Below are 14,876 nucleotides of genomic sequence, written 5' to 3' on the forward strand. Positions count from 1 at the left end.
ATGATTTCTTTCTTAATTGTAGATTTATTGATTTAGTTTTTATTTCTGCCTGCTGTTAAAAAAAATAAAATGTATACTTGACTAGGTGTTAAAAATCATTTTTCTTTAAAGGTAATTCAATTTCATGTTGTATGAAAACCTTGTTCAGTATGTTATATTGGCCAATAATTCTAATGGATTTTTGCTTTTGGCTTGTGTGTGTGTGTGTGTGTGTGTGTGCGCGCGTGCGTGTGTGCACTGAAATGTTCATGTAGTGTAAGAAACCTGTTGCAATACACAAGAAGTGAACAGTAAAGATATGTCATATCATGCAAACTGAGCTCACAGTTCACACACACACACACACACACACACACACATACATACACACACACACACACCGTATACAGGACGTTTTGTTTTCACACCAAAAGTATTTATGCACAAATCCATGCGGATAATGTTCAAAAACACTTTATTCAATTCATTTTGTTAGTTACTTCATTTATCATAAATGATATACTTGGTGAAAAAGGTTGGTAAAAAAACAAAGTAATAAACAAAATATATAGTAGTAAGTTGGAAAATATTATTAGTAAAACACTTAAGTAATAATCTTCAAAGAGTTTGTTCTTTCTTTCTTTATTTGGTGTTTAACGTCGTTTTCAAACACGAAGGTTATATCGCGACAGGGTAAGGGGGGAGAGGGCATAGAGCCACTTGTCAATTGTTTCTTGTTCACACCAAGCACTAATCAAAAATTTGCTCCAGGGGCTTGCAACGTAGTACAATATATTACCTTACTGGGAGAATGCAAGTTTCCAGTACAAAGGACTTAACATTTCTTACATACTAATTGACTAAAACCTTTGCAAAAATTGACTATATTCTACACAAGAAACACTTAACAAGGGGATTTCAATGAGTTTGTGTGTCATGGCAACAAGACAATGTTTGGGAAATAACTCAGCCAGGATTGTCAGCGGTTTGGTAGAGTAAGAGCACATTTTCCTCTGACAAGCTTTTCAAAACGAGGCGGAGCATATATAGGGTGTCTCAAAAAAAAGTACATACCCACAAAGACATTGAAACATCAATTCCCGAGACTGAAATGGAAAAACTAATATGTAAGCTAATACGCTAGTATGTACCCCAGACCAAGAAACCTAAAACAACTGAAGGCATACATTCTACGAGAAATCCAGAACATCCCACAGGAAACATTCCCCAATGTAATGAACAATATGGCAATGAGGATGCAGTCTGTCATTGGAAAACGGGGTGGCTACATTGATCACGTGGTGTCAGTAAAGAAACAGACGATCTCAACTGAAAGCTGTGAACTGGGGGGACACAACTTCTATGAACCGACTACAATATCACGCAAAAATGATTTCAATAAAGTTACTGACTTGTCTGTAGTATTGAAAGAAAATCGGGTAACTTTTTTTTAGACACCCTGGATATATATATACCACGCTTTATCCTGCGATCGGGACGAACAATTAACTCTGGTGTGTTTCACCCCGGTACCTCCGCTGCACTGACGAATAGCCGCGGCACCTTGCTGTGCATCGCGGCCGAGCAACACGCGGGGTGAGTTTCTGCACAAAATCGTCTCCGTTTTCTCCAAAATGACTTATTATCACATAACTGGCGTTTGTACTTCGACCTAAGGTGTTAAAGCATGCCGTCATCATTTGTGAACGCTGAGCTTCGAGTATTTATGCTTTTACAGTAAAGTATGTGTACATTTTGATTTTCCACAGTTATTACAGAAAATCAAGCTTATCAAACATGGAATGTAATTATTGGTTATTTGTTGACATCTGGCTCAAGCGGTGTTATCTAAAGTCACGTGGCTGGATCATACTTCTTGACTGTATCTACCGCCACTGAAAGATTTTGTTGCTGCACATCTTGGCCATTGTGGGCTGTGTACCGAGGCACTATTTGCGCAATTGCTGCTGTGCATTGCGGCCAGTAATACTAATAAACGTGTTAATTATGCTCCCTCAAAGTGTGTAGCATTCTGTTTTCGGTTGGGACCGTACTTGGGGATCTGTGTTTGTCTGTCCACTTGTCCCGAGGCCGGGGACTGAGCTGCAGGGACCTCGGTTCCGCAATGTCTATAGGTCATGCAATGGAGGTCTCCCTATTGACGTCATCACTTCGTGCGCACCGGGGCTTGGAGGGCAAGAAGCCACCGCGCCGCTTAGCGAAAACATGGAAGCGTGGTGCCGATCGCGAAGTTTCGCTGCGGCGATTCCGTATTTGCGTCGACGATTTGGCTAAATTTCATTCAAGATGGTGAATACTTGTTGCATAATCGGTTGCACAAGCCGAAGCAACAGGAAAATGCTCTTGCATTTTTCAGAATTCCGAAAGTCGACGCTGGAGGAAGACACCGAGATTTACTGGAGAAAAGAAGGAGAGCGTGGCTGAAAAAAATCAACAGGAAAAACATAAACATAACTTCTGTGGATGCCAAACTAGAAAAACAGTATTAATTTTACTTATGTATCTATATGATTTGTGCTGGCAGGAATGTGTGTAGTTACTTTTTTGTTTTTGCTTTCTGACTGAAGTGTGTATTATTGAAAACATTTTCAAGGGCTCAACACTGTTCCTTATTTGATCTTGAGATATGATGCTTAGTATGTGGGTGCATGTACAGTTCTTTTCTTTTTACACTTTGACAGTATTGATGTGTGAACAGTTATTGTTCATTGATTCCAAACCTCAACAGCAGTATTAATTTTGCTAATGATTGAAACACCGATTCTCTCGCTTTTTGACTGAAATGTGCAGTTTGAAACAAGATTCAACACTGCTTATGTTAATGCCATAGCTTTTTGACTCAAGTGTGTGCCTTAATCAATGCTGGTTAGCATGTCTGTATAGTTTATTGACAAGTGTGTGATTTAAAACAGAAACAAAACTGTTTATGTGGATGCCAAACCTGAAACACAGTATTGATTTGACTTGTGTACAGTATCTGTATGACTTGTGCTGGCTGGCATGAGTGTAGTTCCTTTTTTTGCTTCCTGGCTCAAGTGTGTATAATTCAAAGCATTTTCAAGACTCAGCACTATTCCTTATTTGATTTTGAGATCTGATGCCAAGTGTGTGTGTGTACAGTTCTTTTCTTTTTTTTTCTCACTTTTTTGTCAGTTTTTATATGTAAACAGTTACCGTTCATTGATTGGAAACACTAATTCACTCATTGTCAGACATGTGATTTTTGACTGAAGTGTGCAATTTGAAACAGATTCAACACTGCATATGTTGATGCCATAGCTTTTTGACTGAAGTGTGCAATTTGAAACAGATTCAACACTGCTTATGTTGATGCCATAGCTTTTTGACTCCAAGTGTGTGCCTTAATCAGTGCTGGTTTAATAGCATGTCTGTACAGTTTATCCTTTTTTTTTTATTGAAGCATGTGATTTTAGTAAGAACTAATAAATACATTGTTGTTGCAGTAACGTTTTTGTTCTGAAGACTTTTTTTTTAAAGCTTGCGTGTGTCTTATCTGAGACATTTCTTAATTGTGAAGAATCTGGTGAGTGATTGTCAGAATGAGTGTGTATCTGTGTAATGGCTCCTTTGTTTAGTCAACAAAGTTAATATGTTGAGCCCAGCTGTCCTAAACGGAAAAATATGTGTCTGGTTTGTCTCAAAACAGTAACGTTTCACAAAATTGAACAAAACTGTTGAAAACACACCTACTGGAGCTAACAAAGGCAGAGATTAGGTACAAATCAAAAGTAATGTGTTAAATATCACACTCACACCAGCTTCACATTCACAGAGTGACAGATTGGTAAAAATTAAAATACATATAATGTGTTCAACGCTTTATTTAACTGAACTGTCATTGTCAACATATATATAAAAATTAAAAACAAAAAACTCGTAACACTGAATTCAGGGAAATTTTTAGTTACTGTCTTCAGCAGCACTAAAGTAAAACGAAATAGAAAAAATAAAAAAGAAGAACAAAAAAAACACACACACATTACACATTTACAGGTTCACAATAAATGTTCTAAGGTAATATCAAAGTAAGCACTAAAGCAGACACCAGACTTGATCCCAAAAAGGAAAAAAGAATCGCTTCTCCAAACATAAACATACAAAGTTAGAAATACCATTTCTCGAATAACAATGAAATGAAAACTCACACACACTGAAGCAGAAATAATAGGTAATCTAAAACTAAAGAGCTTCACACATAAACATACAAAGTTAGAAATAGAACTATAAGTTCTTAAATAATAACAAAATGAAAACTCATGCACACACACTGAAGCAGAAATTATATGTAATCTGAAACTAAAGAGCTTCGGTCAATTTCTCCAAGTATCGCACTTTAGCAACGTCACTCAATGATGTAATGTACTTCTCTTTTGGCTAGTCGACCGTTTTTGTTCCTGATTTTGACATTATTCAATTAAAACACTCCCGAATCATCGAGCGGCGCACTGACGCTACTAGCCGTTCCGCTTCTTGCCCTCCAACCCATTTCTGCGTATCACGTGACACCGCTCCGAAGTACGCAAAAGGGAGACCTCCATAGGCCTGTCCCTTAAAACATTGATTGCATAATGACCGCCCTCTTCAAGCTTCACTGTCAATAAAACAAATTATTTGTACATGCTTGAATAGGAAGGTCATTATGCAATCAAGAATTAAGCCACTGATAGATCGGAATTTGGGCGGATTTCTTTATTTATGATTTTCTTGGTATAAAAATGTTCCGCAGAAAATACATTTGGTCTACTATATTCTTCGTCCAGAAACCATTATAAACACAATGCCCATATTTGATTGCAGATGGAGATCTCAGCCGTCACAGTGGACAGTTTCCCAGTGGATGCCAGCGAGGTGGTGGAGGAAACACATCCTTTTCATGATGTTCCAGACCAAGCTCAGGCTATGTGTTTGCCGATACTGACGTCAAAGCCTCGGAAATCTCAAAACCCCCAGCGCCATCTGTGCCAAGAATGTGGCCATAGCTTTCAACGTTCCAAAGCTCTCACCGAACACAGGCGACAGAAACACGCCTTTGAATCGGGACCAAGATACCGCTGCACGTTGTGTGAAAAGACCTACATGAATGTAACCGAATATCACAGCCATGTTAGTGCTCATGCCGGCGTTAAGCCACACCAATGCGCCAAATGTAACCGATCGTACCAAGACAGGAGGAATCTGACTCGCCACGTGTGCAAGAAAGCACCCATACTTATTCATGCCTGCAGTATATGCGACGGTACATTTCCGTCAGCACGATTGTTTCGGCAACACATGCACACCCACGACAAGAACCCCCAGTTTCAGTGCCCCCTTTGTCGTAGTTACTTCAAGCAGCGACAGTCATTGTTGCGCCATCAAAATAAAAGTTGTCCCATGGCATCTAAGCAGTGAATAAAAACGCCAGCTGTCTAGTCATGAGGTCACAAGAAGTGCCTTTATCAAGCCTCACGCTCTACCTAAAACTCCACTCGCTGAACTTAAAACGTTAAAAAGGCCCCAGTTCATGACTCGGAAGGAAGAAGCCCAACAGACTATCTATACATATAAATAAAAGAGAGTGTCTGTCTGTGTGTGTGTGTGTCTGTCTGTGGTCGCCATACCTCTGAGATGGCAAGAGGCAGGAACAAGATAGTGTGCACGTACACTCCCTAGGTGCCGCAGATGTGCACCTGGGTTTTAGTTTCTTGATTCATTGTTTCCTTTCTCAGATTATGGACCTCCCATTTATTGAATACAGCCTATATGGTGCAAGACCAGTCCAGTGCCTACTGTTCACCTGTAGCAAGCACATCATGCCAGTGATATTAGAGACTCGCTATTGCTCCTATGAGGGGAAGAAACGAAGAAAGAAAAATTAACTGGACAGTTCCGGAAATTTCTAGAAGGTAAGGGAGATAACTCTTTTTTTGTATCCAAACAAAGGAGGTAAAGCCTCTGAGATGGCAAGAGGCAGGAACAAGATAGTGTGCACGTACACTCCCGAGGTGCCGCAGATGTGCACCTGGGTTTTAGTTTCTTGATTCATTGTTTCCTTTCTCAGATTATGGACCTCCCATTTATTGAATACAGCCTATATGGTGCAAGACCAGTTCAGTGCCTACTGTTCACCTGTAGCAAGCACATCATGCCAGTGATATTAGAGACTCGCTATTGCTCCTACGAGGGGAAGAAATGAAGAAAGAAAAATTAACTGGACAGTTCCGGAAATTTCTAGAAGGTAAGGGAGATAACTCTTTTTTTGTATCCAAACAAAGGAGGTAAAGCTAATGATAATGGGATAGCGAGCGTCTTAAATTGCTACAGGGCTCCGCTTACTCCCGGGCGAAGCCGGGCTTAACTGCTAGTGTCATATAAACATTAGGCACTGGATCTTGTTCACCGGTTAAGCGCTAGAGTAAATGATGTACAACCCATACCCAACAGTCCCTTGGTGATCCTGGCATCAAGTAACTTGTCAGTGATGTTGTGAGGAATGAGATTGAGAGTTTACACTTTACACATTGTCTTTCTATAAGCTTGTGTTCTGTTGTGCTAGAAACTCTGATAGCAGCTTGAACCTACCGTACTTAGGTTATTTGCATTTGACTTTCTAGTCAAGGTTTGTTCATGCTGTTTTTAGGACTGAAGTATGTTGTGTTCTGTCACTCTTTGCTCTAGTACTTATGGTGTTGTGAATAATTATGTAAATATTTCTGCTCTTCTTGTTCATAACATTACTTTGATTTTATTGCCTATTTTCATGACTTGTTGTTTCCTGAAACTTAATACAATTTTTGTATTATGTTTCCAGGCCATTGTGTGCTAAGTGGGGTTTGAAATAAATCAATGAACCCTGCCACCCTGTCAGTGGGATTTTGAGAGAGTGAGAGTGAACCTGACCCCACATATATATATACGTATATATATATCTTTATGCAGTAATTAAAAAAATAATGAACAAAAGATAAACCATAAATAGATCGCATTAATGTAATGTAATATACATGTCTTTCTTTACTTTATTTGGTGTTTAACGTCGTTTTCAACCGTTCAAGGTTATATCGCGACGAGGAAAGGGGGGAGATGGGATAGAGCCACTTGTTAATTGTTTCTTGTTCACAAAAGCACTAATCAAAAAATTGCTCCAGGGGCTTGCAACGTAGTACAATATATGACCTTACTGTGAGAATGCAAGTTTCCAGTACAAAGGACTTAACATTTCTTACATACTGCTTGACTAAAATCTTTACAAACATTGACTATATTCTATACAAGAAACACTTAACAAGGGTAAAAAGAGAAACAGAATCCGTTAGTCGCCTCTTACGACATGTTGGGGAGCATCGGGTAAATTCTTCCCCCTAACCCGCGGGGGGATAATATACATGTAGTCATACGGTATGCTACTATCATATACACCCAAAGTCATACGATATGATACTATCATATACACCCAAAGTCATACGGTATGATACTATAATATACACCCAAAGTCATACGGTATGATACTATCATATACACCCAAAGTCATACTGTATGATACTATCATATACACCCAAAGTCATACGGTACAATGTATGATACTATCATATACACCCAAAGTCATACGGTATGATACTATCATATACACCCAAAGTCATACGGTATGATACTATCATATACACCCACAGTCATACGGTATGATACTATCATATACACCCACAGTCATACGGTATGATACTATCATATACACCCAAAGTCATACGGTATGATACTATCATTTATACACCCAAAGTCATACGGTATGATACTATCATATACACCCAAAGTCATACGGTATGATACTATCATATACACCCAAAGTCATACGGTATGATACTATCATATACACCCAAAGTCATACGGTATGATACTATCATATACACCCACAGTCATACGGTATGATACTATCATATACACCCACAGTCATGTGCTGAAAACACTCGCGCTTCCACACAGTTTACCAAGTTTAAACAAACAAACCACACACCAAAAATAGTCAAATGAGAACAAAAAGTAAGCCCTACATAAAGAGAGACATCAGGCTTCACCATTTACAAATAATATCCTTGTGAAAACCATCCAAAAGTTGGACTCCATTCCAAATAGGACAAGAAAATTGGTTGATTAAAATCAACATGGCCGAAGCAATGTTTTCATAAAAGAAGCGGTATTGTACGGGCACATGTTGAATTTGGGTTACATGTGTTGTAGAGTATTTGAAAATCCGTAGGCATAAAAACATACAAAGAAGAGTGATAGGTCCCTGTTGTGAATATAGTCAAGTGGATAAATTGATTACTTATGTTTCACACTAGCTTTGCTGTTACAGCGGCAGTCCCTCTCATGAACGGACACCCTTGGGCCAGTGCAAACCTGTCCGTACATTGCAGGTGGCCGGTCACGGGAGAGTCCCTCCCCCCCCCCCCCCTCCCCCATCACACACACTCAGGCACACTGACTGACTGAGTGAGTCTTTGCTACTTTCTTTCTTTATTTGGTGTTTAACGTTGTTTTCAATTACGAAGGTTATATCGCGACGGGGAAACGGGGGAGATGGGATAGAGCCACTTGTTAATTGTTTCTTGTTCACAAAAGCACTAATCAAAAATTTGCTCCAGGGGCTTGCAACGTAGTACAATATATGACCTTACTGGGAGAATGCAAGTTTCCAGTACAAAGGACTTAACATTTCTTACATACTGCTTGACTAAAATCTTTACAAACATTGACTATATTCTAAACACTTAACAAGGGTAAAAGGAGAAACAGAATCCGTTAGTCGCCTCTTACGACATGCTGGGGAGCATCGGGTAAATTCTTCCCCCTAACCCACGGGGGGAATCTTTGCTACTGGTGAATGAGCTCTACTTGTCCTAAAACAATAAAGTCAAACTACTACAACTTATAACTGAAAGGAAAAAAAACTGTCCTGTAAAAATGACGTTAAATCAACGGTGTCAGAAAAAGAGAGATAAAAGAAATCCTCAAATTCCTGAGGATACAGGCAGTGTCCCATGAAAGCAACCACGAACATACTCACAGAGGCACACATGCTTGTGCAGATACTTTGCAAAATTATGAATTGAAAACCTGCATATATGGTAATTTCTTTTTTTTGTGTGTGGCTTCATTGAATACTTCAGGCAGTGAATTTTCCCTGTGCAGTTTTCTTTCGTCTCTCTTACCCCTCGCTTACCCACCCCCCACCCCCTTACCCTCCACTCCCTTTACCCAGCCCCGACAGCACAAATTTGTAATCTGCAAGGCAGAGTACACATTTTTCTAAAAGGAAGACTACTCCTCTTCAATTATATCCAGAGATCTTCCATCTGTCTCCACCATAAGCCAAGTGGTCGAGTCTTATACCCCCTTTCCACACAACCGTTCTAGGTCCTGTTCCTGTACCGACCATGGAACGGTGCGGGCACGGGAGGGATCGGGACAGAACCGCAATGAACGTAACTGATCGTTAATGGAACTGCTTTGAACGGTAGGGTCGGAAGGGACGGCTGAGTTTGGGCTGCATGTTCAAATTTTTAGCAGTTCCCCTCCCGATCAGAATGAACGGTACTGGAACCTCAACCCATCGGTAACGGAACGCTTGGATCGTTAAAGGAACTTAAAACAACGCCAACGGTAACGCAACGGTAGCGCTCTCACACACTGAGTTGTCATACCCGCATTCCACACATCCGTTCTAGGTCCCGTTCCCTTACCGACAAAGGACGGCTGCCATTATGGTCAGACGCTGCTGAAAGATGCCAAAAACGGCCGTTTGCGGAGCGTTCCATTGTTATGGCAGCATTCCTTGGTTGGTACGGGAACGGGACAAAGAACAGTTGTGTGGAATGGGGGTATAACTTTTGACACCGACAAACAGAAGAATGAACAGATCTATGAGGTAACCGTCTCAATGGTCCAGGCTCAGGAAACAAAGAGTATATATGGCCTGGGGCGATTGTAGCTTCCCTTCTTCGTGTCCAATAGACAAGGACAATAAATAGTACACATGTAGAGCATAGTGCAATTTCATGTTGGCGTCTTCTCCACTGAAAGCTATAACCCAAAGACTGAAGACCAAAGTGCTTTACCCCACTTCTGACCCGAATCACCCCCCTCCTGCTAGGTACACGTGCACTCAAGTTAACCTCTGCTTTGACCTGTGTGCCAGGAGTCGGATGAGAGAGAGAGAGAGCGAGACACACACACACACACACACACACAGACAGAGACATACATAGAGAGACAGAAGCGGAGAGACTCAGAGGGAGACACAGACAAAGACATAGTATACAGAGAGAGAGAGAGAGCGAGAAAAACAAGAGGCGAAGCCTTCAAGGCTCACATAAGAAATCAACAAACAGTAACACAAACTCAATCACTCCGTCACACATAGGGGCCTACACACACACGGTAAGCATAGCTGACACGGTGCAAGAGTGCAAGACACTTGATCTAGATCTGTCAATGTGCGGCACTAAAATGACCAAAATAAAACTTGGAAAATACATGGAGTAACTTAGTTTTCTGGGTAGTTATTGAAGTGACTTATATATAAAAAAAAAGAAAAATTTGCGAAAACTAAAGGACGTAGATTGCCGTTGCTATGGAAACTTGCACAAACAGCGCCATTTCGGATTTCTAGGAAACGGTTTAACGGCAACATCATACATCAGAAATGCTTAATATTTAGCACAAAGATACACAAGACTTTTATCTACAATCATATAGAACGATATTTTGACAAAAGACTACAGTTGAATTTATAATAATTTTTTAAATAAGGATTTATGAATGAGGTTAAAAATTCATTGATAGTCTTTTGTGAAAATATCGTTCTAGACCACAACTCAGCCCTGACAAAAGGAGTAGAGTGGGCTCCACAGTCGTACTGCTCAAGATTTTTGCAAGGTTATCGCCTTTTTTTGACATGAGATCTTTGCAAGGTTATCGCCTTTTCCTTACACCAGGTCTTTGCAAGGGTACCGTCATTTTATGGCATGTTCTCATATGGCGAATGAGGGTGAATGAGTAGGTCAGCGTGAGGCCGCACACAGGGCACACAAAATTCCTCCCCTTGTGTTTAGACAGTATGTGTCGCGTTAGTTGGCTTTTTTGTGAAAATACTGCTAGGCAACCTTCCTCCTCACAAGCGAGATGTGTTGGCGAAGGATGGGTGGTTTTCATGTGCAACTGAAGCTCTTTCTTGCCAGGCAATGTTTCCCCACACACACTGCACGTGACGTCTTCATGCTGCAACATATGGTGAGAAAAATGGCCTTTTGTGACGAACCCAGTATCACATTTTTCACAACGGTAGCGGGAGTAGCCCATATGCACCTTCTCCTTGTGCAACCTTAATCCAGATTCCGTTTTGTAGGCCATACCACACTGGTCGCACAAATGAGAGATGGTGGTCTGGGCTGGCCCCTTTCTGGCCTTCAAAGGCATTTCTATGTTGGCCATGAAAGAGGAGTGTCTGTTGTGCATGTGCCTGAGCAAGTTGTGCGAGGTGGTGTAGCAGGTATAGGTGCAGTCCCCCACGCGACAATGCAACACCTGGCATCCATTCCGGTACGAACGCTCCGCATGCGGGATCCAGAACGGTTTGGGTGACCTTTCTTGCCTCGCCCTCTTTGTGTGCCACTCCATATGTCTCTTCATGTCATTGGGGTTAGTCGTTGCAAAAAAGCATGTTGGTTCCTTGCAACATTGTGGCAGTTTGGCTTGTTTCTCCACCGCACCAGACTGCGGTCCATGTCTTTGGTTTCTTTTCATATGATGCAGCATTTCATGGACTCTGTTTGTTGCAAAAGTGCACAATGGAACATTGCATCGGTAACGTTTGGCTTTGTATTTAGCCCTTGAATCACTTGCATGACATTTCTCGTGAGCTTTTGACTCACTCGGATCATGCTTCTCCTGAGAACTTGAATCACTTAACTCAGGCTTCTCCTGAGAACTGGTAGCACTTGACTCAGGCTTCTGCTGAGAAGTTGTATCGCTTGAATCATGCTTCTCCTGAGAAGTTGTATCACTTGAATCATGCTTCTCCTGAGAAGTTGTATCACTTGACTCAGGCTTCTGCTGAGAAATTGAATCACTTGACTCAGGCTTCTGCTGAGAAGTTGTATCACTTGACTCAGGCTTCTCCTGAGAAGTTGTATTACTTGAATCATGCTTCTCCTGAGCACTTGGACCAGGTTTCTCCTGAGCACTTGAATCACTGGGATCAGGTTTAACCTCAACACCAAAATCATTCAGATCAAAGATCTCCTGACCACTTAAATCTCTTGGATGAGGGTCAACAAAAGCAGAAAAATCAGTTGGATCTGGTTTCATCTGAGCTCTGAAACCCTCAGGATCAAGATTCACTTCAACACTTAGTTCATTACTATCAAGGTTCCTGGAAGCACTTGGATTACTTGTGTCAAGGTTCCCGGAAGCACTTGGATTACTTGTGTCAAGGTCCTTTGGAGCACTTGAATTACTTGTGTCAAGGTTTCCTGTAGCAGGTGAATCAACTGGATCACGTTTCTTTGGTATGTCCTGAAAGAATGAGTATATTATGTCAAAAGTAAATATGCCCTCAAATAGTTGAGAATAATAATACATTATCCCTTCTTTTCCATACCATCCCGAGGAAGGCAGTTACATGCTGAAATATTGGTATGTGCACGTCCATGATACTGGGTAACAGTTACAGAATCAGTGAGTGACTAACTTTGCTGGTCTATAAACTTACTCTCACAAAGCCTTGGACTCAGTTGATGTTTTCATGCAATTTATGACAACTTTGTCTGATGAAATAAAACGTGTTTGCAAAAAAAGTTATGTTTGTGAATTTGTTTAAAATTTTTGTTTATCGAAGCATGGTCTCAAAATGGCGCTTGAAAGTGGGACATGAACAAAGCTTCTCACTTCTACGCACTGGTGTTTTTGTTAGAAACACCAAAGATCATTTGTTGGGGTACAGGATTTTAGGTTAGGACACATTTTTCCAATAAAAACACAGAAAATAACATAACACTTAGTTATTTCAGATTTGGATGGAATTGAAAAAAGTTAGAGTAAGACTAAGATCCCTTTTTACTCGGACAAGCTTTTCAAAATGAGGCTGCGAATGTACACACTCTCGGTCAACTATATTCTGATGTGTAAGTAATGTAGTGTGCGCTCAATAATATTTTTTATTATTTTTTTTCTTCTCGAAAATGTGCACAACAGAGCCACGCTTTACCGCTGATGGCTTACTGATCACTGGAAGTGTTTGCTAAGCACGTGTGTTTTCCTACACTCAGAGATGTTGTTATGAGTCGGACATCCGTCATTATCTGATTAAATGGCCCAAATGTCCCATTCATTCAGGTGCATTGTGGTCAGATTTCTTATCGTTTTAAGTCCAGCGCAGTCATTGTCCTCATATCTAATAATATAGACTTCCGATATAAGTCCCATTTACTCAGGGGAGTAAAAAATATAGGTTATGCCTAGAACAACAAAGAGCCATTTAGTCCCGAAAATTTCTTTCTTTCTTTCTTTCTTTATTTGGTGTTTAACGTCGTTTTCAACCACGAAGGTTATATCGCGACGGGGAAAGGGGGAGAGATGGGATAGAGCCACAGTCCCGAAAATGAAGTTACATAATCATTCATTCGCTTGCGGCTTCATGGCAGGCGGAAGAAAAAATCAGCCAGATAAGTTTTCGTTATTGTTTGTCTGTGCACTTAAGATGGTTGGGTCGATATATTTGTGAATGTATTGTTTTGTCAATAAAAACGTTCCAACAACCTACCTTTCTTGTTTTTTGATTTTTTTTTTTGGGGGGGGGGGGGGTAAAAAAGGTTCCAGGGTGGGAAAGGGGAGGGGAGGGGGTTCTATGGTAGTAAGATCAGTATAAGAATTAAGATACACAGAGGATTCTTAACAATTTGCTTACCAGTGGCACAGTTCCTTTATCGTGTCTTCTCATGTGTCTCCGTATGTCTTGAGACCTTGTGGTTGAAAAGCTGCAGGCTGGTACACTGCAATGTTGGAGAGGCATGTGCCTCTTCAGGACAGACCGCCACTGGGGTCCGTACTTGTCATGTCTAGCCATGTGCTTCTTCAGATCATTGCTTCTGTCTGTTTCAAAAGGGCAGGATGGCACCTTGCATTGCTGAATAGGTTTGGCTTTCTTCTCAACCAGATTCAACAGAGGTCCAAATCTGTCATGTTTCCTGATATGAAATTTCATTTCATGGGTCCAGTTTGTTGCATAAGGGCAGCCTGGCACACTGCAAACAAGACGCTTCACTTTCTCCCGAGAATTTGAACCCTTGGGACCAGCCTTCAATGGTACATCCTGAAATAATTGACATAACGCACCAAATTAAAAACTCAAAAATATAATAAGCACTGCAACAAAGATACCGGACTCTCTCCAAAGCTCTTGAATCCCTTGAACAAGATTTCAACAACAAAACCCAAAATAACCAGCATAGTATAAATCAATTGATCAAATTAAACATTAAACAAACGTATGAAATAACTTTCAACCTTGAAAACATGAAGTCGGAGCTTGATAAATGATAACCTCGAGGCAAATCTTCTGACTCATCCCTTTTTGGCTCACGAAGTGTAGCCTATGCGATCGTAACTTTGTCTGTCTGTGCGTTTGTGCGTGTGTGTGTGTGTGTGTTTGTGCGTGTGTATGTCTGTGGTAGAAACTTTAACATTTCCGAGTCTATGTGTGAGTGGTTATCCAAGACTATGGATAAAGCTCGCATAAGATTACGTCACGGTCAAAAGTGTTTGACGTCAATTAATGCATCATGACGGCATGCCTCCCTGTAGTCTTTCTCTCTCGCGTGGTG

General features: G+C 40.7%; 2 protein-coding genes across 2 annotated transcripts in view; one reads left to right on the forward strand and one right to left on the reverse strand.

Annotated features, from left to right (window-relative positions):
* The window catches only part of LOC138965405 (zinc finger and SCAN domain-containing protein 26-like), a 122,801-nt gene extending 117,147 nt beyond the window's left edge, over positions 1-5,654 (forward strand). The window contains exon 4 of the mRNA XM_070337548.1: positions 4,819-5,654. Within this exon, the coding sequence (XP_070193649.1) occupies positions 4,819-5,412 (594 nt within the window). The 3' untranslated portion in view covers positions 5,413-5,654. The remainder of the gene's footprint in view (positions 1-4,818) is intronic.
* A 3,607-nt stretch (positions 5,655-9,261) lies between these two features.
* Positions 9,262-14,360, reverse strand: LOC138965403 (zinc finger protein 37-like). The gene is made up of 2 exons (XM_070337542.1): positions 13,961-14,360; positions 9,262-12,570 (listed from the first exon to the last, which is right to left on the reverse strand). The coding sequence occupies exons 1-2, from the start codon at positions 14,255-14,257 to the stop codon at positions 10,969-10,971; spliced, it is 1,899 nt and encodes a 632-aa protein (XP_070193643.1). The 5' UTR covers positions 14,258-14,360; the 3' UTR covers positions 9,262-10,968.
* Between the last annotated feature and the right edge of the window lie 516 nt (positions 14,361-14,876).

Source organism: Littorina saxatilis, linkage group LG4 (genome assembly GCF_037325665.1).
Source record: "Littorina saxatilis isolate snail1 linkage group LG4, US_GU_Lsax_2.0, whole genome shotgun sequence".
In the NCBI taxonomy this organism is placed as follows: domain Eukaryota; kingdom Metazoa; phylum Mollusca; class Gastropoda; order Littorinimorpha; family Littorinidae; genus Littorina; species Littorina saxatilis.

What these genes read in the sequence shown, in the direction of transcription:
- LOC138965403 (XM_070337542.1), bottom strand. Translation starts at nt 14,257, where the DNA reads ATGAAATTTCATATCAGGAAACATGACAGATTTGGACCTCTGTTGAAT. An exon ending in ATAAAGGAACTGTGCCACTG is followed by an intron (nt 12,571 to 13,960) that starts GTAAGCAAATTG and finishes TCATTCTTTCAG; the next exon opens with GACATACCAAAGAAACGTGA.